The sequence below is a fragment of the Nicotiana tabacum genome, chromosome 8 (genome assembly GCF_000715075.1).
Source record: "Nicotiana tabacum cultivar K326 chromosome 8, ASM71507v2, whole genome shotgun sequence".
In the NCBI taxonomy this organism is placed as follows: Eukaryota; Viridiplantae; Streptophyta; class Magnoliopsida; order Solanales; family Solanaceae; genus Nicotiana; species Nicotiana tabacum.
Window position 1 is genome coordinate 184,234,004 of NC_134087.1, and position 23,553 is coordinate 184,257,556.

Below are 23,553 nucleotides of genomic sequence, written 5' to 3' on the forward strand. Positions count from 1 at the left end.
GGTTCTTGGTCGTAGTCCCCAGCAGAGTCGCCAGAGCTGTCACACCTCCTTTTTGCGCACCCGCGAGGGCGCAAGGGAGTTTTTTCCAATTAAAGGACAATCGAAAGGGATTTGTTAATTTATTTCAGAGTCGCCACTTGGGAGATTTAGGGTGTCCCAAGTCACCAATTTTAATCCCGAATCGAGGAAAAGAATGACTCCATATTACAGTCTGTGTACCAGAAATCCGGATAAGGAATTCTGTTAACCCGGGAGAAGGTGTTAGGCATTCCCGAGTTCCGTGGTTCTAGCACGGTCGCTCAACTGTTATATTTGGCTTGATTATCTGATTTTATACAAATATGAACTTATGTGCAAATTTTAACTTTTTACCGCTTTATTATTATTATTTCAAAAGAATGTGAACATCGCTTAAAACATGTCTTTGGACTGCGTCACATGAAATGCACCCGCGATCCGGAACATATTTTATTTGATGTTTTGGGATTTGGATCTGGGTCGCATGAAATGCACACCCAAGTTTTAAGAAAGTAGATTATTAAATACGCACCCAAAGAGACTATCGTGGTATTATTTTGGGAAAAGCCGTGAAATTCGCTAAACGGCACGTCCCGAATTCTGAATACTTTGATATATATACATTTCTATAGGGCCCCGCAGCTTTGTACATTTTGTTTGTCGAAGCTCGTCTCGTTCTATTTTTTAAAAGGAATTTGCGACGTCATGGACATGCATCTCGAACCACGTCACAATCAATGTACCCATGATTAGAAACACATTTCGAATCCGTCGAGATTTGGATTTGGGTCACATAAATGCGCACCCGAATTTAAGAAGGTAAAATTATTAAATACGCGCTTAAAGAGGCTATCGCGTTATTATTTCGGGAGGTCGTGAGATTTGCTAAACGACCCACCTCAGGGACTGAATGCTTCAATATATACATTTAACGAGGGCCCCGCAATTTGTGCGTTTTTCTTTATTTTTGTCGAGGCTCATCTCGTCCTTATTTTAAAAGGATATCCTATAGAAACTACGTTCCTTGTCGCGTTTGTCTATACTAATTGAAAACAGTAGATAGCCCAAATTAGTTACATGCTTGCAGGCTTATTTATAGCAAGATTCAAAATGCTTTTACAGAATAATAAAAAAAACGTGATCACGCCCATGGACAACTAATCGAACATTATGGGCCCAAACCCAGCTCATGCGAGATGGGCCAGACTTGGGCCACTGTTTATCCGATACGGGCCTGCTTGGTCTGTTTCGATCTGGGCTCGACCTTCATGAGGTTGAGGCCCTGAACTGGTTCTTTGTTCTAAAAATGAGTTTATCAATTTATATGCGACAATTTGACAGAAGGGAGAGAACTTAACTAGTAGTGGATAGTTTTCATACTTGACCTACATTAGAGAATATACTACACAATCAAACTAAGTCTAAGATACGACTTATTGCAATGGGAATATTTTCATCTAACAGCATACATATATGAACTAGCATTCACTAACCTACATTGATATACTAGGCATGCCGGCTACTTCTATTGTCCAAACAAAAATGTAACTATTATATAATACATGACATTTAATACAACAGTCCTTGTATATATAAAGACAATCTACAGGTCTTCTCTTTTGCATTCATGCTCAAACTTTCAAGTTACATTGGTGGTATTAGTCGTGTACCTGGTAAGGAAAGGAAAGGAAGAAGGAGAGTAATCAGTTGAGTAGTATGCAACAAGCAACAGCAACAACAACCAAACAACAACAAACACAACAGCAAACCAACAACCACAAATGTTCTCCGCAGTCCACAGACAAACAGCAACAGTTTCCAGAACAAAGAAAACCAACAGATGGTCGAGCACCAAACAAGTAATCCCAGAAAAGAGTAGTGAAACAAAAGAAATAACAGAGTATTCGATGCAGCAACACCAACAGTTCAACAATCACAAGCAGCTCAATCAGTGCAAACAGCAGAACTTGGCCAAGACAGCTCGACCAATATGAATTCTTCTGTAGTTTTCAGACAGTGTTTAGTTACAGTATTTCTGAAAATTTCTTTCTGTTTTTTTTCCAGTTTTCTTCAACTCACAGGACCTCTCTTCAAGACCAAATTTTTCAGCCCCTTTTAAGTTCTGAAATGGCCTATTTATAAGCCAAACAACCAGTGCAGTCAAGCTGCCTGGATTCAGCCAATTTGCAGACTGCCCATACCCTTTAAACCCATGCCTAAGCATCTTTTGATGCCAGCCATTTGTTCCCCACGCTTGGCCTTATTCTTTAATCAAGAGTTATGGGTTCATTTAAGTATTCATTTTAAACCCCCATACTCTTGTGTCTTGTTCCCCATTTGCATTAGTTTAATCCTAAATTAGTACCCTACTTGTCAGCTCACTTAAACTAAGCTTTTTCCTGTTTTTCTCGAACCCCAGACTACCCTTGTTAACCTTGATTATTACTGCCCTAAACCCCTTGCAGCATCAGGGCATTTTGAACTTCTGAAAGTTCAATTCAAGACTGCCCTAGCCTGATTCTTTTGATTTGTTTACAATGCAGTTACAAGCTAGTAGTCACAGCTAATGCCAAGCATCCAATTAACAATCAACTGGTTCATTCACTTACGTGAAGTTGTACGACTATCCTAATCGGACATGCTTATCACAGGATACATTCAAATCATACACAGAAAACAATCGACCAAATAAAAAGGTCTTTGACAAAGATGGAAGAAATTAAGAAAACTATCAGAAAATAACAAACAATCACAACAAAGCATGCTAACGACTTAATTAGCAGTTGAATAAAACAAAAAGGAAAAGAAAAACTTACCGAAAAATGTTTAAACCAAACTGACCCAAATCTGACTCAACTTTGACCATTTGAGACCGAACAAACTTTAACCAGGGTGTTCTCACATGAGAACACCTTGGTTAAGGTCTATTAGACCTCAGACCCCTGTCAAGACTGGCCGGATTCCACAGGTTCATGTGTTCTAGGGTCTGGATTTTCAGATCTGGTTTTTAGAAGTTGTGGGTAGATTCGGACCAAACCAAGCTTGGTTTGGTCACGAGGGAAGTCATGGGAGTGTCTGGTACGAAGATGGTGAGGTTTGGTATAGATCGAGTTTTGTCTCGAATCTTCAAATCCAGATTCGAGACGATGGGAGGTGATTCGAGGTACATGGTTAGTGGATTCGTGCTCAGGGTGGTTGGATGTTTCAGGGGTATGAAGGGGGTGGTTACCGACGTTCATGCCGCCGGGTTCTGGTGAAAGGGATATCAGGGCGGCTGCTAGGGTTTGGGGGTTCAAAGCTTGGGGAAGGAGACGAGTGAAGGGGGGGTTCGGATAGGGGGCATGGGGTGAAGGGTTAAGTTTATATACGTAAAGAGTAATTAGATCCTAGCCGTTGGATGCATCGAGATTGATGGCCAGGATCTTTTACTTAGAATGGAACGACACCGTTTGGCCTCGGTTGGGGGTTGGTTCGGACTGGTTCTTGGGTCGGGTTTGGAAACGGGTTACTGACAGGGAGCCTGGGCCGTTGGATTGGATTGGTTGGAACGGCTGAGATGAGCCGTCCTTGAAACGACGTAGTCTTGATATTGGGCGACGTCGTTTCGATGACCTGCGGATGGGTCTTGGGTTGGCTGACTTGGGCTGGTTTTGGGCCTTCAAAATTTTGAAATATCATGGGCCCAATCCGATTTCTTGCACTTTTTATTTTGTTTTCTAATTTTTTGAAATACAACTAAATTAAAAAATGAATTTGAAATACCCATTAATCAATACTTAACACAATTATTCACACACCTATATAAAAAAAAATTTAAATGGTTAAATTACAACCTAGAAATGCATACATATTTTTGTATTTTGTTTGATAATGATTAAATGCAAAATGGACAGACCCACAAATGACTAACAACACATGTCACGGAAAACTCGAAAAATTGTACAGCGAAGTCATTTGTCTCTATTTTTATTTTCTTTTGGAGCGATTGTCCGTGAAGCAAAAATCACGTGCTTACACCTACAGTGGCCCCCTACTCATGGTATGATCAGTTGGGTCCGGACAACCCAAAGAGAGGAAAGAAAACTCCATCTTCTACCTTCTCCGCACCTGGCCAGTCCGAAGAGCCAGTTGCGACAGAGCAGCCCTCTAACCCTACTCCTAATGAGACACTTCCCCCAGGTCCTTCCTCCACAGCTGGTCCATCAATTGCATCTGATCCGGTGATTCCTTCATCAAAGACTCACAGGTTCACTACCAACCAGCTCGCACACTCCCTTGCCAGTTTAAACAACTGGATGTCAGTTGCGACATCCAAGTTATCTTCTTTGACCACTGTTGTGCAGGCACAGGGAGCACCAGCTACCGTAGAGATTCCCTCCGCCATTGAGGATGTTTTGAAAAAGATCTTGGCCAACCAGGAAAAGATGATGGCAACACAGGATACCTTGACCAAGGAGGTTGGGGAACATGGAAAAGCTTTGGAAAAATTGGCTCGGGAGCACAAAAAGCTAAGGAAACAGAAAGCTTCCAAGGAGTCAGTTGCACAGTTGAGAGGGGATGTGGACAAGCTGCTAGCGGATCAGATGCCATTCGACTTATTATTTGGAGATCCAGCTGGAGAGCCAGCAGTAGAGCAGCCACAAGCAGAGGAGGATAGGCCAAGGAAGAAGAGGAAGCTTCCTAATACAGAGGGAATAGTGATCGAGGTGGCTCCCCCGTCTAATACAGCAGATGTTGAGCCCTCTTCAGTTCCACTAGTTGATGAGCAGGATCATGAGCAGACACCTGTCCCAGCAGCAGCAGGCTGGGGACCAGTTTGATGAGGCTTGAGGGGCCGCTCTATATCCTTTGCTTATTTTTGATTTTTGATGTCTTATTTGGTAGTTAGCATTGGGGACAATGCTAGCTCTTATTCATGGGGGTGTGGCCCTACTATTTGGATTAACTGTCAGGATGACTGTATATATTATTTTACCTTCTTTTAATTTCTATACATTAGTAGTGGATAGATGGTTTGTGTATAACTGTTCATTCCAGATGATCTTCAGAGTTTATGTATATATTCATTTCCCCCTGGTTGTATATTCTACTCCCCGTTTGTACATATTCATTAGGTTTTCATCTTGATTTTCTATTTTTTGTTTTAGTTGCAAAGTTAGGCTCGTAGCCTTTGTGTTTTGTTTTGGCGTTTGCAATAAGCCCTTGGTTTTCTTAATGCCACGGTTCTTTCCAAGGGTAGATATTGTGCGAACCGGGTGGCTCTTCCCAATGATAGATGGTGTGACTTCTTAAGGGTTTGAGTCCGTTTTTGATTTTTCTTTTCTTTTTTATTTATTTATTTATTTTCAAAGTTTTTTGTAGTTAAGGATACCTCAGGCAAAGCCTCACTTGGGCCTAACACATTTGCCTTTGATCCTATGGTCGAAGACATTATGTTGTGTTTAGGATGGTGAAAGTTGTGGCCTTGAGACTCTTATGTTGACCAAATAATCATCACGTGGTCATTTTGGGCCATGGGGCGCTTGAATCATATCTAAGGTTGTTGTAGGACCTCGACTCCGTCTTAGGAAACCCTTGAGTGTGTGTGGTGAGAATTCGAATCGCGAGCCCAAGTACCGAGCCGATGGTCTAGAACTTGCCCTGAATGTTTGTTGAGGCGAAATCATAGGTAGAACTTGACTTGAGACGTGAGTATAGGCTCTCCTTGATCCAAAATGCAAAATTTGAACACTTTTCATGACCTACCAATGAAATAATCCCTAGTTCAACCCTTTTGAGCCTTAAATCTTTTTCGTTCATGAACCAAGCTAAAAACCTAAACCCGTTCCTAACGAAACACCCTCTTGGCATCCAAATCTTCCCTTGAGTAAATGACAAATGTCTAAGTTTGGGGGGGAGAGACAGGAAGGGCATCAATGTGCTAAAAAGATGCAAAAGCAAAAGAAAAGGAAGGCAATGAAAAAGAGAAAAAGACAAAAAGAAAGACAAAAATGAATAAAAACCAAAAAGGGAATCCAAGGACGACAAAAAGAAGTGAAAAAGGGGTAGAAAAGTGATAAAAAGGAGAAAGGATTTGAATTGCAAAAGAAAGAGTGACAATGTGTCCCTCTAACCCCTTGAAAGAAGTGAACTACTCAATTGAGTCAAGAATGTGTGCCAAAATAAATCAAAAGAATGGCTTAAGGGAAGATTAAACCCATTTGAACAAAAACACGTCCTACCTCTACCAAAAGTCGTCACAATGACTCCTCAAAAGCCCTATATGATCTTGAGTTGAGGGAAGCCTACATTAGTGGATACTTACATAAGGGGCAAACATATGGTACTTAGAGCCGGACTCAGGGCCTCTTCTTTGTGAGAGACGAGAGAGAAATCCATTCATCTCGATTTGTGTGCAAATACTCTAATAGGTGAGATTCACTCAGGGAAAGTCAAGGATATGTGAGTTTGGGTTCCATGATGACCAAAGAAATTGAGAAAGGTTCCGTGATGAAATGTGTCAACTCTTGATGCTCTTGTGTCGCACTTGATCCACAAGTTTGCAAGTTTAAATATGTTGAGGATGCATTTGCATTGAGGGCAATTGCTAGTCCCAATTGATGCATGCTGAGGTTACTTTAGGATAAACAGGAATTACTTGGTTGTTTTCCATTGAGGGGTAGGTATCATTTTATTTGCTTGAGGACAAGCAAAGGTTTAAGTTTGGGAGAGTTGATAACTGTGATTTCTGCATGTTTTTTATACCCATTCTTACCTGAGCTTTGTGCATTTATTGCCATATAATAGTCCCAAAATGCTTACAAATGACACTTGATTGCAGGTTTGAGCGACAAGATGACAAATACTAAAGATCAGCTCAAAAAGGAGTGAAATCTGCCAAGTGTCAAGAGACAACTGAAAGGGGGGATCAAAAGGCCCTGCGCGGTCCGCACTGTTCTGTCACGCGGCCGCGCAGGAGAGTTCAGAAGCTGGGTATATCCAAGTTCAACCTGCACGGACCACACTGTTTTGCCACGCGGCCGCGCAGGAAAGTTCAGAGGCCATGATATTTTTAAGATAAGCTGCGCGGTCCGCGCCTCTTCTCGCGCGGTCCGCACTCAGTTCCAACGCCGTCCGCGTCCCTTTTTGTGCGGTCCGCGCCTAAGAGAATCAGAGAAGCAATCACTCGAGACAAAAGCCCATGCGACCGCACACCTAATCAGTGCGGTCCGCGTGGATGAAGTTCATGCGACCGCACGTCACTTTTGTGCGGTCTGCGCCCCCAGTACCAGATGCAAGTAATGAATACCCAGAGCCCTACACGGCCGCGCGTCATTTGTGCGCGGTCCGCGCCAGACCCTCAGGGGTATTTTTGTCCGGTTTTTCCTGTGAAGTATAAATATAACATTTTACTTTTTAGCAGGAGTTTTTTGAAAAAGGCAGTTCGAGAGCAGAGAGCAGCTGAACTCGTGTTACCCTATTATCAGCCTATTTTGGGCCATTTCTTCTATTTTTAAAGTGGAATCAAGTAGATTAACATTGTAGTTAACTATTATGTCAATTTCATCTATTATTTCTTTGATTTTTGTTACTACTATGTCTAGCTAAACCCATTAGCTAGGGTTGTGGCTCAACCCTAGTGTGGGAAATTAATGGGTGTGATTGTTTAGTGCATGAATGATGTTGGGTGTTTGCTATTTGGATTAATCTTAAGTTTTCACTAAGATTTGGTGGTTGCAAACACTAAGTCTAGCTTAGTGGGTCTTGTCTCTTCTTAATAAAGAGAGTCTATGACCTCAAGATTAACTCCAACAAGGAATCGGGATGGACCCATGAGAATGGTAGTCCCAATTAACGGGTTAAACCTCGAGAGAGTACTTACCCAACTTGAACCATAAGTTGCTTGGGCAAATTAGCCTACCCATTTGGTCTCGAGAGTGTAAATTGGCCAAAATCACTCTCTCTACCGAGAGGTGTGAGAGTGGGTGTAAAAGGTGCAACGGTTATAGCATAATCCCCATATTCGTCATTCTTGCATTAGGAATTTCTACCCGTTAGTGGACCACCTAGGTAAATGCTGCATCCCTAGTGCTTTTATCTATCTTGCATACAATTTAGAATCATAATTTTAGCATAACCTAGTTTTACAACTGTAGTTGATAAATTGTAGCTCTTAAACAAAAGAAAACCAAAAATGTTAGAAGATCAATTATGAGCTAAAACACTATCCTAGACCATACAAATACTCGACTCCAATTTGAAGTTCCCTGTGGAAAATCGACCCCGATATCTCTATTGGGTAAAAGTATTAACGCCCACTGATCCTTAGGTTGAGTCTGCCGCGATCAGTGCCCGTCGCAACCCATTAGTTTGGGTCATGACAGGATACTACTGGGATAGCATGGAAAAAGACACTAAGGAGTTTGTTCGAAAATATGATAAATGTCAAAGGTTTGCACCGATGATCCATTAGCCCGGAAAGCAACTTCATTCAGTCCTATCCCCGCGGTCATTCATGAAATGGAGGATGGATATCGTCAGCCCTCTGCCAACGGCCCCAGGTAAAGCTAAGTTCATTTTATTTATGACTGACTATTCTCTAAATAGGTTAAAGCACAAGCATTTGAGAAAGTAAGAGAGAAAGAGGTTATAGACTTCATCTGGGATCACATCGTATGTCGATTTGGGATACCTGCCAAAATAGTGTGTGACAATGGAAAACAATTAATCAGCAGCAAGGTAACGAAATTCCTCGAGGACCACAAAATAAAAAGGATATTATCAACACCGTATCATCCTAGTGGGAATGGACAGGCAGAATCGACAAACAAGACTATAATTCAAAACTTAAAGAAGAGGTTGAACGACGCTAAGGGGAAGTGGATATAAATTCTACCCGAAGTTATCTGGGCATATCGAACAACATCAAAGTCAAGTATGGGAGCAACCCTATTCTCTTTAGTATATAGCTCGAGGCCTTGATTCTGGTCGAAGTCGGGGAACCTAGCACCAGATTTCGACATATAACGGAAATATCAAATCACAAGGCTATGAATACTTGCCTCGAACTAATGGATGAAAAATGAGAAGCTGCGCTCATTCGGATGGCTGCGCAAAAGCAAAGAATCGAGGGATATTATAATAGAAGAACCAACCTTCGCCACTTCAGAATCGGGGACTTAGTTCTGAGGAAAGTCACCCTCAATACTCGAGACCCAAACAAAGGGACATTAGGCCCAAATTGGGAAGGACTATATCAGGTCCTCGGTATCATTGGCAATGGATCTTACAAACTTGGCACAATGAAGGGCGAACAACTGCCAAACAATTGAAATGTATCACTCCTCAAACAGTATTATTGCCAAGGTATGATTTTCCCCCTTTCCATTTGTATTTGATACTAACTTATTGCAGGTGTCTGATCGAAGACGTCGAGAAACTCTTCAACATGAGGACCTTAGGTTTTAAAGCACGCGTTTCCCTCTTTTTCCCTTAGATCGGTTTTTATCCCAAATGGGTTTTTCCGGCGAGGTTTTTAACTGAGGAAAATTCAACAGCATCCAAGGCTTCTTTGCAATCAACCTCGAATACTAGGGGGCATCACCCTTGGATATTATGTTTTCGAGGAAAGTCGAGCCCCGATGGCAAAACATCTTGTGTCTAAAAGAAAACTTTCTACTATACGAGCTCCATACTTATGATTTTGTGAGAAATGGCTCAAGGGCCAAGCACAAATACACCTCGAACACTCGGGGACTGTCATCGACGATCGACATATTTGAGTTATCTAAACTTGAATTCATAAGACCTCAAAGAGGTACCCCTCGATCTATAGGCCAAGGACATTATTCTCAGGGACTAATCGAAGTGTCATTGGAAAATAATCCCAAGAGGCATACCCAAAGGCTACATCCAAATTAATGCTGCTAGGAGATGTCCGAATCCTACAATCACAATAAGCCTTCAAATTCTTTGAAAAACCAGTTAAAAAAGGCTACCCTTGGCAAATAATCAAAAGGGCTTCAATAAGATCAGCCCTCAAAAACTTTAAGAGGAATCAAATTATCTTAACACAAACGTGCTAAGGCACAAAAAGCAGAGGGGTTTTAATCGACATCGAACTCTCAAAACACCAATGGGTAAAATATACATACTAGAGCATAAAGAAAATTGTACTAAGTATTTTAAGACGAAAGAGGGGGAAAATAGCCATCTTTTAGAGGCCATATCGGCCCAATCTAAAGAGCCTAAGGGCCAATACACTTGGAGTTCGAGATCTTGTTCTCACTCTATCTGGACCTAAGGGTTCGATTATCCGAGCCTAAACAAGAACTGACTTGACTATAGCTCGGGGACTCATTATTATCTGACACAAACCCTAAAGGTTCTATGCCTCAAGTTTGAACCTTATTCGAACTCGACTGTGGTGACTTCGAAGAAGCCACCCCAAAACCAAAATCTCGAATGTATCGTTCAAAGCATAAGATTGTACTAAAATTTTGCAAAGAAAAAAACATGTTTGTAGATAAAAGTTGAGAAGTCATTCAAAAGGGAAAATTTCCTTATATATATAGGCAAAAATATGTACAAGGGACAGATGGGGGTCTTACAGAAAAGAAAGGGAAAAATAAAAAATCCTAACTATGCCCGGGGCTGTTTTTTCCCTCGTGGGCAGCTTCTCCTTCGGGCCTCTCATCGTTATCGGACCTGCCTTCGCTGCCTTCATCATCATTGTCGTCATCAAAGGAGACAAGAAACCTGGCATCAGCTTCAAGCTCCTTAGCTTGATCTATCTCTTCGGAGAGGTCAATACTTCGAGCGTGGATTTCCTCGAGGGTCTCCTTCCGGGATTGGCACTTTGCCAAGTCATTGATTCGTCACTCTCGATTGGAAGCCTCCTTTAGCTACATTTGAGCAACCTCGGCATCGGCCAAGTACATGACTATGGATTTGTCAGTCGCGATCTTCGTCTCCCCGACCTCTACCTTGGCCACATCAATCTCGGCTTCGAGCTCCTCGATCCTTTTGGCTTGGGCTGAACTTTTCTCTTTAGTGCCCCGAAGTTGGACCTCGGCCGATGATAGTTTGGCCAAAGCAACTTCTTTCTCTGCGGCAAGGCGGTCCATGTTCTCCTTCCATTGATCACAGTCAGCTTTGATTTGATCGATTTCCCTTTGGAGCAGGTCGATCCTTTCTAGCTTTTGCTGCAACTGGGATACTGAAGTATTAGCCTCCACAGTTGGGTCGAGACCATACTCTTTAAAATTGATAGTTACCTGATCGTCTAGCTCAGCCTCTTCCTTACGAGCCTGGGCCAAGTCTGCTCGAAGGTCCCTGAGCTCCTCCTCCTTTTGACCGCAAAGGAGCTTCAAAGCATTCCTCTCCTCCGAGGTCTTCTGGAGCTCGGCCTCACATTGGCTCAGATCGGCCCTAAACTTGGTGAAAGCCTACGCAAAAAGAAAGATATAAGGTAGGATAAAGGGAGAAGAAGGAAAGGAAAATTACAACAATGGGAATTAATACTTACTTAAGATAAAAGGCGTTGGGCCTCTTCAAAAATGGTGGATGCATCGTTGGGATTGGCGGTATCATCAACCCCAGTAAAGCAATCCCGGAAGGGATCCTCTTCACTAGGGACTCCACCTATGTCAGGCATCTGTAGAGCCCGAGCATCCCTTATGGCCTTCTCAAAAAAGGCTGGTAGAGAGGGAGAGTGACCTATTTCCATGGCCCTGAGCGAATCGCTCGCGGCACTCTGATCAGCCCTGGGGGTCCCAAAACCGACCCTTCTGGCATGATTATTGATTCTCTAGGGATAATCTCAACCTCGAGCGATTCGGGGTCTTTGCCTGAATCTTTATTCGAAGCCTCCTCATCACGAGGCAGGGTCTCGACAACCGCGTCTGACTTGGAAGACTTGGTGAACTCGACCGGCTTCCTTACTCGAATCACCAACATCGAGTCGTCGCCCTTATCTTCATCATCTTCTTCTTCTCCCAGCTGGCAGGCCGACTCTATAGTCATAGAGATGAGATTTCTCCTGCGTCTTTGGACTGGAGTCCTTGTAGGTTGGGGATCCTCGAACTCCGAGACCCTCTTCCTTTTATTATCTTTCCCCGACTTCGGGGCCGTGGACTCGAGCTCTTCCCCAGGCAAGGTCGGCCTCATTTCAGCGACATCTTCAATGCCTGCATAAAAGAAAGTCAAGTGTAAATAAAGAGAAACTTTAAAAAAAAGAGTTGGGGGGAGGGGAATCGAAAGCTTACAAAATAAACTTACCATAATGTTTGGCTTCCCATCTGCCCCTTGCCAAGTCACTCCAGAAGCGCTTGACATAAGATGAAGTCGCGGCCAACTTTCGAACCCAATCTTCGAGGTCAGTGACCGCGTGAGGCATCCAAGTGACCGCTATAAAATAGATGAAGGCATTACATAAAGAAAAATATGGAGTACGAAGACTAATGAATAAAAGGTATCACTTACGTTCGGGGTTCCACTTCTCTGGGAACGACATTTTCTCCTCTGGGATGAGGTCGCAAGTCCAAACCCGCACATACCGTGTCATCCAACCCCGATCTTTGTCCTTATTGTTGCTCGTAAAAAGGCCTTCATCGCTCGGCGTTGGAGCTTGATCAACCCTCGGAAAAGCCGAGGTCGATATAACCGTATTAGGTGGTTGAGGGTGAACTCCAACCCCTTGGCCTTGCTGGAAAAAAAGCGAAGCATGATCACTATGTGCCAAAATGATGGGTGAACCTAACCGAGGGTGACCTGGTACCTCTTGCAAAAATCAATAATAACTGGGTCGATAGGACACAGTGTGAAGGGGTAAGTATAGACACTTAGGAACCCTTCCACATGAGTGGTAATGCTCTCTTCGGGATTGGGGATCTGTACCATGACCTCGGCCCTTAGCTACAATCTCTCTTTATAGCCTTGAGATTTTTCACTGGTATCGAGAAAATGTATCTCAACTCATGCTCACATCGGCCAAGGATCGATAAAGGGTTCTCGACTTTAATGTCAAACTTTAGGATGCAAGGGCTGGGAACATACTCGTGAGGGAGCGATTCTACCGGCATTTTATCATTGGTCGGCGGGGAAGAAGAGGAAGAAGCTTTCTCCTTTTGTGGAATGGTCTTGGAGGTTTTCTCAATTGACTTAGATAGAAGGAAGCGGAAAGAGATGAAAATTGGTGTTTTGGTACTAACAGAATTGACTCTACGGGTGGTGGAAGATAAGAGATGGAGAGAGGAAGAGACTTAGAAAGCTTTGTGAAGGTAGAAGTAAAGTTTTGATTCAACCAGGAAGCCGATATTTATAGGCTCACGGCGATGGTTCGGTGGTGCTAATAGCCGACCGTCGTTGGCAAGCATGAATGGTTTGAGGAACTGTATAGACTGGACGTTTCGGTCACCTCGACCACTTATGTCACGAGGATGATGTCATTCTTGGGGTCTCTAGAAAATCAAGGCTCAAGTCGTTTCTTATCATTTTATTCTAAGAAACGAGGGGACTATCTGTATACGGTGGAAACCGGGGCTACCTGATTTCGTCCTTCGATGGAAAAAATGATACCACGTCAGAAGACCAGGACATCGAGCTCGGGGTCGAAGTTCCTTTCCAAGGTCGGGGTCAACATCACTTATCGAGGTCAGAAGAAGGCATACTTCGAGATGATGCCGGTATGATTCAGTAACGGAAAGAGTGAGATACCCGCAACAGACCAGAAATCATGACATGAATTTCAGAATGGATTGGTCTTCAGTGGTTAATCATTTGTCAAATATGATTTCCTACTATAATTAGAAGTGTACCTTATTTAGGATTCCCCCATTATATAAAGGGGGATCCCATCCATTTGTAAGGATGTTAGTTCACTGATAAGAGAATACATCATTACTTTCTTGCTATTCCACTTACTTTTCATTAGAGTTGCTTTATCATTTGCTATTCCTATTATCACACCTCGAGACTATCATAGGTCGAGGTCGAGATTTGGCTTACATACTGATCTGATTTGCTTTATTCTCTAATTTATCTATTTAATTCTTTGTTTATCAATTGATATTGGATTAAATTATATATCCTTGAAACCATAATACAAGTTTAATTGTTACTCGAATTTTAGGGTCAACAGAGTTCCTAAATAAAAAACCCATGACCAAAAGTTTCCTGGAATTAGTTGTACTATCAAGGGACTATATTCCAACGTGTGAAAACTAAAACACAAATGATTATTGGTAATTTTATTAGTATTATGATTATGTACTTTAATTTCGCCGTTGAGGAAGTTATGTGTATACGGTTGAAATCAGGTATGCCCGATTTTGTAGGCTCGGGGAGTTGCTTCGAGAAAAAGCTTAAAACGGACCTGGCTCGAGCTCGATGGCGGAGTATAGAACTGGAAGACCGAAGTGCTCGATGAAAACCAAGGCCGAGTATGACCAACATCGAGATGATACCGTTATGGTTTAGTAACAGAAAGAGCGAGATTCCCTCAACGGGCCGAAGATCCCGGCGTAAATTCCGGAACGGATTTGTACTTGGCGGTTAGACAACTGTCCAATAAGATTCTCTACTATAATTAGAAATATACCTTACTTAGGACCCCCTATTATATAAAAGGGAGCCCATTCATTTGTAACACATTATTCAGTGACAAGAGAATATACATTCTTCATTTTTCTTGCTTACCATTCATTAGAGTTGCCTTATAATTTTGTTGTTCTTTCTAACCTACCTCGAGGACACCATAACTCGAGGTCAAAACTTGGCTTGCACACTGGTTTGACTTGCTTTATTTCTTCAATTTAGATATTTAATTCCTTGTTTACCGATTGGTATTGGACTAAATCACGTATCTTTAAAACTACAAATAAGTTTAATTGTTACTCATATTTTTGGGTAAACATTATGAAGATCTACAACAACAACAATAACATACTCAGTATAGTCCCACAATTGGGGTCTGGGGAGGATAGAGTGTATGCTGACCTTACCCCTGCCTTTAAAAAGGCAGAGAGACTATTTCCGGAAGACCCTCGGCTCAGGAAGGGGAGGGGCAAACAACAACAAGCAAACCGATATGACAACCAAAGCAAAATACAAAATTAGCAAAAGGTAATGCAATCAGAAAACTGAAACACAAGACAACAAAGCTACTGCTACAAACAAGGACAACACTCGACCATTTAACTCTTTACCTTTATTCTCAATCTCCATACCTTCTTATCCATGGTCATGTCCTCAGTGAGCTGGAGCAACGTCATATCTTGCCTAATGATCTCTGCCCAATACTTCTTCGGCCTGCCTTTACCTCTCCGTTGGCCCTCCCATGTCAGCCTCTCACACCTCCTCACCGGAGTATCAATGCCTCTCCTCTTCACATGCCCAAACCATCTAACTATTGCCTCCCGCATCTTGTCCTCTACAAGGGCCATACCCACCTTGTCCCGAATAACTTCATTTCTAATTTTATCTAACCTGGTATACCCGCACATCGACCTCAATATCCTCATTTCCATCACCTTCATCTTCTGGACATGGGATGTCTTGACCGGCCAACACTCCGCCCCATACAGCATAGTCGGTCTGACCATCGCTCTATAGAACTTACCTTTAAGTTTTGGTGACACATTCTTATCACACAGAACATCGGAAGCGAGCCTCCATTTTATCAACAAACAAAACCAAATAGCACATTTTATCCATACGTGCAGAAGAAAGAAAAAGATTAATATATTGATGCGTACCTCCACAAATTAATGTAGCTGACACAATTACTTTTGCATTGGCCTTTGAGATAATGCAGAGCTATCTTGAGAAGGTTCAAAACCGAATGAAGAACCATGTTGATCTAAATTGTCGCTTGTGGAATATCAAGTTGGGAACAAGGTAAATGAAGATTCCAAAGCAATACTTATTTGCGAGGACTCCTATCTGCTGCTAAAAACATAGGAGCTTTGCCCATTCAAAACATATTGAGAAAGTAGCGTATCGTGTTAGTATCACTTCTTGGTGGAAGATTTATCATATTTTTCATGTTAGTTTGCTTAAACCTTTCTAGGAAGACAAGGATGACCTCTCAAGAAGCCAGCTCACTAAACCAACATCGAGAAACATATCAGTGAGAAAACGAATGATAGAAGCTCTACTTGATGACCAAAAGACCATAAGAAATTCTTGGTGAAATAGAGAGAATATGATGCAGAGGAGAACACATAGAAGAAAGTTAAGCGTCAATGCTTTCAACAACCTGGTGGATGACTATCATGCAAGGAAGGTGTCAAGCACGTTGCTAAATAGGTGCGGAAGAATGTCATAGATTACTTTTGAGATATGCCCCATGACCCCTTAGCTTATCGCGCTCCTCGGTGCCTTGACGAAGCTCCCAGCGCACGATTCCGTGGTCTTGGTGGCGCATGTGCCAATGTCGTCCTATCGATAGCCCGCGTCCATCAGAAGGTAATTTAAACATCTCCCTTCAGCAGGCAGCGTTCGTGTGCAGCCAACGACTACAAGCAGATACCTTCTCCCTTTTGTTCTAGTTTATGTGAACCTATTTCCTTTTTGGTCTGTTCCTAAAAAAATGACCAATTTCTAAATTTGGTAACAATTTAGTTTAAACTTACAATTCTACCTTAATGAGAAGCTTTTATAACCACACAAATATTCTGGGCCCCTTTTTAACTTGTTTAGGATTACAAATTTCAAAAGTCTTCCTTTTTTCTTAAACTCCGTGCTCAATCAAACAGATTTACATAAATTAAAATGAAGATAGTAGTAATTAACTAGCACCCTCGTGGAGCGCGCACCATCTGAAGCTGAGAACACGGACGCGTCCTCTCCCAGTGCAATCCATTCGACCAACTTTTCCTTTGTAGAACTTTAGGTCATTTTTCATTAAATATAGATTAGCTTTACTTCGTTATTTGCATTATGATTTTCTAGCTTATTTAAATCATCTTTTGTAACTTTGGTGTGTAGTAGTCGAAGTTTTCAATAAGCATTCAAATTTCTATATCGGTGTCTCTCTCGTGGTACCACATTGACTTCTTGTTATCTTTGCTCTCTTTAATACAAATAAAACTTTCATTCAATTCTCTCTTTGCATACTATGATCATGATATTGGCTTTTTTGTATAACACTAACCGTCTAGTGTATCATATATAATGGACCTTCGATTAGCAAAAAGTAATCACAAGAAAATTAGTTACTTTGTCTTACATTGTCCTTCCAAAATATCTCGGTCGAGCCAGTACTAATGTTACCCGACATAAATATTTAAGTATGTAATTTTTTTTATTTTTTTTAAATGTTGGTGAACAGAGTAGCCAATAGAAAATGTATGGAAAGTGTATATATCTGTTGGAATAACTAAAATTTGTACAAACTAGTTTGCATATAATCTTAATTTATGTGGTGATGTTTGATTAAACACGAGATTATATAATTTTTAAATAAAAAAGTATGATATTTTTTTTGGAACAAATAAATAAAAAGAAAGCATCGACAGATGTACACGTTAGAGTAATTGTTATTTAATAGATAAACCTTGCGAATTATTAAGGACTTGCACAATTTGTAAGCAATGTAGGAAATGGAAATGGATAAGTACGATCAAGCTTTTTCTTTTTCTTGTGTTTTAATCATTCTTCCAAGTAAAATACTCTTCATTAAAATAGAAACTACTCCTATTTTATTACGTATGACTATCGTTTCTCGCTGATGTTACACAATTCATAAGGCAGGCTTTTTTGCACACGTGTCGACAAAGAAACCAGGCGGAACTCTCTCTCCCTTTACGTTTCTCGAAAATTTTCCAACTCAACAAAATTCCCCCAACTCATCTGTTTCTCTCTGTCCTACTTGTGTTGTGCTTTTTGTTCTCAATCGTTCTAGCAAAAGTTTACCTGTCTTGAAAAAAAAAATACCAGGACTCACTTTTTGCTTCTGGGTATTCTTATTATTAAACAGTAAGTTCTTATGCTTCAACTATAGTGATCATTTCCTATACTAACCAAGCTGCTTTTTTAATTTTTCTTTTGTAATAGATAGATAGTGATAATCTAATAAAGCTATATATTGTATATTTGCTTTCTGTTTTGTGGGTATTGTTTCTTGATCATGGCGATGATGAATTTTACCTGTTTCTCTTTGAAGAATTTTAGGGGCGGAAGTATAGTTTTTTTTTAGTACATACTTGCCTTTTCTTTTGTGACTAGGAGGTCACGGTTCGAGGGTAAACAGTCTCTTGCAGAGGTAAAACTGCGTAATTGTGGTCCGAGCTACCTTTTGCCTTTTCTTTTGTGGGGTTTGATGATAATTATTTGGTTGTTGTATATATTGAACTTTGCTGGTGGGTTTTATTTTATGTGCTTATCGTTTTGAAAGAAATGGATTGATATATCTTCTCTATGTGAAATTTATGGGGTTTTAGGTAAAGTAGCTTGCTTTGTGTCATGTTTTTGATGAATTATTTCATGGGTTTGGAATGCTTTTGTTGTAAATTTGGTATGAGGTGTAGTTTGGGTAATACGGAAGCTCCTTAAACCCTTTTGTTGACTTTAGCTGACCGAAAAGGCTTTGGAATCTTGATTACTGCAGATATTCCATTTTGTCCATTTGTAGGCCAAAAAGTTGCTCTACATACATGAAGCATATGGTCCAAGAATTATAGCTGTGCAAGTTTTTTAAGGAGTTCTGGGTTTTGTTATTTGTATGATGAATCACTAAAACGTCATTCCGTTAAGAAACCCCTTGGCTGCACTCAGAGGTGGATCCAAGATTTAAGTTCTACGGATTAAACCTATTATAGTTTTAGACTTATGGTTACCTACTAACTTATCAAAAAATTATGGTTACCTACTATTTGTTGCATTTTTAGTGGAGCTTTGTAAATTTATGCGCCGCGTTAAAAGTACTAGTTCAGACGAACCCGGTAATGTAAAGCTGCATCCGCCCCTGCGCTGCACTTGGCTGCCATCATCATCTTATTAAAAAAATTCCATTCTTGCCTTCTTTATAATTATCTAAGATATCTGTTTTGCTGATTGATTTGTGAAACTTATGAACGGCTGAAGTTTTGATTGTTGAAACACGGGGTGAACTTATCCGGTGAGCCTATCAAATGACTTCTCTTAGTTAAATGGTTGAGTTTTTGGACTATTTTGTATTCTTTTACTTGATCGGTTCAATGACTGTTAATGTAGCAGTAGGTCGGATCATCCTATTATAAGAATACTTACCATGTCCCTTTAATCCAGAGAAATAAAATAATGTTACAAATAGACGAGCTTGTGCTATTTATATGCTAATTCAAAGCATTCTGATTTAGTTTCAAGTTCTGTTTAGAGAGTTTCAACTGTACTGTTATAATTCAGGTAAACAATGAACAGAATTTTGCTAATACTAATAAATGGTTCTATGAGTGCACCGTTTGAACTTTGTTGTGGAGATTGGATTATTTGTGTCTTGTTTATCTTGGGGCATCAATTTTACATCAGTGCGGTGATTTAGAGAGGGGGTGGCTCATGCATTTGATTGAAGTTGGCGAATAATCTTGCTCAAGAGAATTTTTTTATTTATGATCTTATACAAGCTCTAATAGTGCAGCAACTTGTCGAGTTCTGCAGCTGAAAGCTATATCATATTGCAGTACTTTGTTGAATCCCGGAAAAGGTATCAAAGTGTTATGCAATGGATATGAAAGGTATATCATGGGTTGGAAATATATACCACAAATTTGAAGCTATGTGTTTGGAGATGGAAGAGGTTATGTACCAGGTAAACTTCATTCCTCTCTAAATTAACTTTTCTTTATTCCTGTTTAACTAGTGACAACATATGTTCGATATATCCTTTGTACCCAACTAATAGGTGCTTGTATCTTTTGTTACAAGGAAAAAGACATTGGGTTTAGTAAGAGGAAAGTCTAGATAAAGACTATACAAACTTGCCCCTCATTCGTAGCCCATAATACTAGCCTTATTTTATTAGAAATTTGTTGTAGGTTGGACATGTTTGATACTTCAACTTGTCTCAATGATTAACAAAATGCTAGAATTGGCAAAAACTATATCCTGACTTTTGCAGTTAGGTGATAGCATTGTACTTCAAGTTCTGCATGACAAGCAACTTCCTATATTTATATGGTTTAAGGATTCCTATATTTATATGGTTAGGAAGGGATGCCTTGGAGCAACGGTAAAGTTGTCTCCGTGTGACTTATAAGTCACAGGTTCAAGCCATGGCAGCAGCTACTAATGCTTACATCAGGATAGGCTGTCTACATCTTACCCCTTTGGGTGCGGCCCTTCCCCGGATCCTGCGTGAACGTGGATGCCTTGTGCGCTGGGCTGCCCTTTTTTTTAGTAAGGATTCATACAGCTGATCCCGACAAGCTTAGCAATTGAGGCGTAGTTGTTGCAGTACTGCTGATCTTGTCTTGAGTTTTATTAGAAGACTGCTCTCTTTTAGTTTAAAAAGAAATACTACATTTATTTCATTTTTCCATTCACATGAAATTTATGTTTGCTACTTTCTGAACTCTTGAGTTGGTAAACTATGTTTCATTGGAAGGATCGGGTGCTTATCATGTTAATGTATCAAAAGGAGTGATACTACATTTGTTTTTTAATAACCAAATTGGGTCAATTGCATCTTGAACTTGTTCATAATTTCAATGTGTAGTATCTTTTATTCACCTTGCACTACTTTGACCAATTAAGCATTCACCATCGTAACTGGGAACACGATATATCACAGGACACCGTTAGATATGTTGAAAATCAGGTGCAGACTGTTGGTGCAAGTGTCAAGAGGTTCTATTCAGATGTGATGCTAGATATGCATCCTCATTGTAACATAGATCCCGTGAAAGTCGCAGCTACTGACTTGTCTCTGAACCCCTATGCTCACACTGAAATCAAGAAGAAGCTGAAAGCAAACCTTAAAGGACTCAACCCGAGGGGAATTACTAAGAAATTAATTGATGATACTCAAGTGATCAAGGGTAAGGATACCGATTATCAATCATTTTAGTGGCCCAGAAAAAAACTGCTAGTAGACTAATTTATGACGTGTCAGGGAAAAGCAAAAATGGAGGAGTTTATAGACGTCAAAATGTTGGGATCAAAGAGATTGTTAGAGATAGTCATCCTCCATCTAAGAAGTCTGATGCTATCTGTCTCGTCTCAAGGGATGCAATCAAATTTTCCTCAGTTTCTAAGGTTAGGGGAGATTTTGAAGTGGCATCTGACTGCATGACCATGACTTCGCCCTCGGCCTCAGTTAAAGGACATGATTCTGTAGAAGCAACAAAGGAGGTTTACAATCATATTATGGATACAAATGTGCCTGCTGCTGGAATCTCGAGTAATGCTGCAGCTTCTGACATGAGTTTATCAGTTGAATCTGTTGGGAAGAGTCAACCAGATCTCAGAAACACAGCCGTTATTTGTGACTTGCAATCAGACTCTCATGGTATATGTGTTTAGCAGTATTCTGTTTTATTTTTCTCACTCCTTTTCTATGTTAACTTCTTATATGGCAGCAGATAGGCATACGGACAAGGAGTTGGCAGGTGAGACTGGATCAGAAATTAGCAGTAATACTCACAACGCTGAGGTTGCTCGTGAGGAGCTCAATAAATCCCACGGAGGTACTTACAATATTTATCAGTAAAAAAGGATTTCCTCCTTTCTCTTTTTTGCTTCCATTTTTCTGTATACCCGTAATGCTAGACTCTTTATTACTCTGATATAATCTTGGAGAGTAGGTTTTATATCCTTTTTTATGCAACCGACCAGCATACTCCTGCTTTTCAGATATTTCCATCCTGATTCCTCAAAATTGCACCTTTATTAAAATCCTCTCTCATTCTTTTTGTGTCTGCTGATGTTATCTTTTACAGAAAGAACAGATAGATATTGTTCTAATACACTGGAGAAGTATGATTTAAACGAGTCCGATGTGGAAATTGTAGAGCAGTTTGATGAATCAAATTTGGGGGGAACATGTGTTCTGGTTGATGGGGGCAGGCTTCATATTCCCCAGGGCTCAGTCAAACGGAAGTCGTACAAGGTCCCATTTCCCTCTCCTCCTTCCCCTCGTGTTATATTTGCATTTCTTGCTTTCTATTTATATGGTTTTTGTTGGTTTGGTTGTGGTGGGAGGGTGGTTTCATCGCGAATCTAGATTTTGTTGACAGTTCAGTTATTTTCTCAGAAGAAGCTGCGGGAAGTATTTTCTACGAAAAAGAAGGCGACGAGGAAAGAGTATGAGGAGCTTGGGGCATTACATGGAGATCAACTGCCTAACCTAGAGGATGAAGACAAGGTGATGCAGGTTCACGCCGCGAACGCGAACACAAAAAAATTGTCAGCTAATGATCATTCTGAATCTGAGTGGGAGATTCTGTAGATATAATGCTACTATTAATAGATGGCTTTAGTGTTTCTTTTGCCAGTCAATAGATGGCTTTGTACAGAAAACCAAGATAAAGAGGAAGCAGCAGGTGTTGTTATTATAAGCCAATTGTTCTCCTTATAAAATGTTATACTAACTAATTTGAGAATGAACATAGACTCCTACTGAAACTAGTTAAGTTTGGTGTCTTCAACTTTGTGAATTATGAAACTAGTTATGCCATATGTAGCTCTCAACCGGTGACCAAATTAAAACGCTTTTCAACAATTTAATTTTTCTAATGTTATGTACTCCTACTGAATTTGTGCTGATCGAGGGTTACGAATGGGTCTTAAAATGTGTGAAAGCAAAACATAATGTATTAATCTTTGAGACATTGGCTTCCTTTGCCTTTAAAGTCCAGCCAGTGTCAAACATCAAGCAAAAATATTCAATAACAAATCATTTCACAGTAAATAATAGTTGAAGTCCTCTAGTCTAATGTTTTACTTACTACTTAGCCTAAGTTGTTTCAAGACACATAAACAGTGGTTTAATTCTGCGTGTTAATGATGTATAGTTTCTTACATCATCAATCAAACGGGAACTTTCCATAACTGTCACAGTTTAGAAGAAATATAACAAATTCTTAGCATGAAACCCAGTATTACAGTTGTGGCAGGAAAATATTTATATTTGTAGCACACATTTCCATTAAAATAGGAATATTAATTATTAATCCCTAAACATAAACAAATTGAATGAAAAATCAATAATTCTTTGTACAAAAATCATGCCTTTTTTTTTCTCTCTCTCTTTATCTATTATCTTTCCTTCTTTACCTTTTGGGGTTTTCTTCTTAATTTTATTTTCTGCCGAAGCCAATATATCTTCTAAATTTGTTCCATTCCTTTTCCTTTTAATTGTCTTTCTTAAGTTTTTCTCTTCCTTCTTTCTTCTTTTTTTTAACATAAAGATATTACTTCAATAATAATATATGCTAATTTATACAAAACGTATATATAAAAATATACATTAAATTAACACATATAAAATATACAAAATATATACATAAAAAATACATCTTCAATTAAGATGACACTTAGACATGTGAAATATACATAAAAAATATGTCTTAAATTTAA

At 40.2% G+C, this 23,553-nt stretch overlaps 1 protein-coding gene across 7 annotated transcripts; it reads left to right on the forward strand.

Moving 5' to 3' along the window:
- Nucleotides 1-17,769: 17,769 nt before the first annotated feature.
- Nucleotides 17,770-22,651, forward strand: LOC107763969 (uncharacterized). Of its 7 annotated transcripts, none has more exons than XM_016582481.2 (7): nt 17,770-17,976; nt 19,611-19,786; nt 20,768-21,014; nt 21,089-21,484; nt 21,555-21,662; nt 21,915-22,084; nt 22,229-22,651. In XM_016582481.2, the coding sequence occupies exons 2-7, from the start codon at nt 19,700-19,702 to the stop codon at nt 22,421-22,423; spliced, it is 1,203 nt and encodes a 400-aa protein (XP_016437967.2). In that variant the 5' UTR covers nt 17,770-17,976; nt 19,611-19,699; the 3' UTR covers nt 22,424-22,651. The 7 variants fall into 7 exon arrangements, with proteins under 7 accessions (XP_016437967.2, XP_016437966.2, XP_016437965.2 ...); XM_016582480.2 differs by having other exon boundaries at nt 19,616-19,786; XM_016582479.2 differs by having other exon boundaries at nt 19,636-19,786.
- Nucleotides 22,652-23,553: the final 902 nt, after the last annotated feature.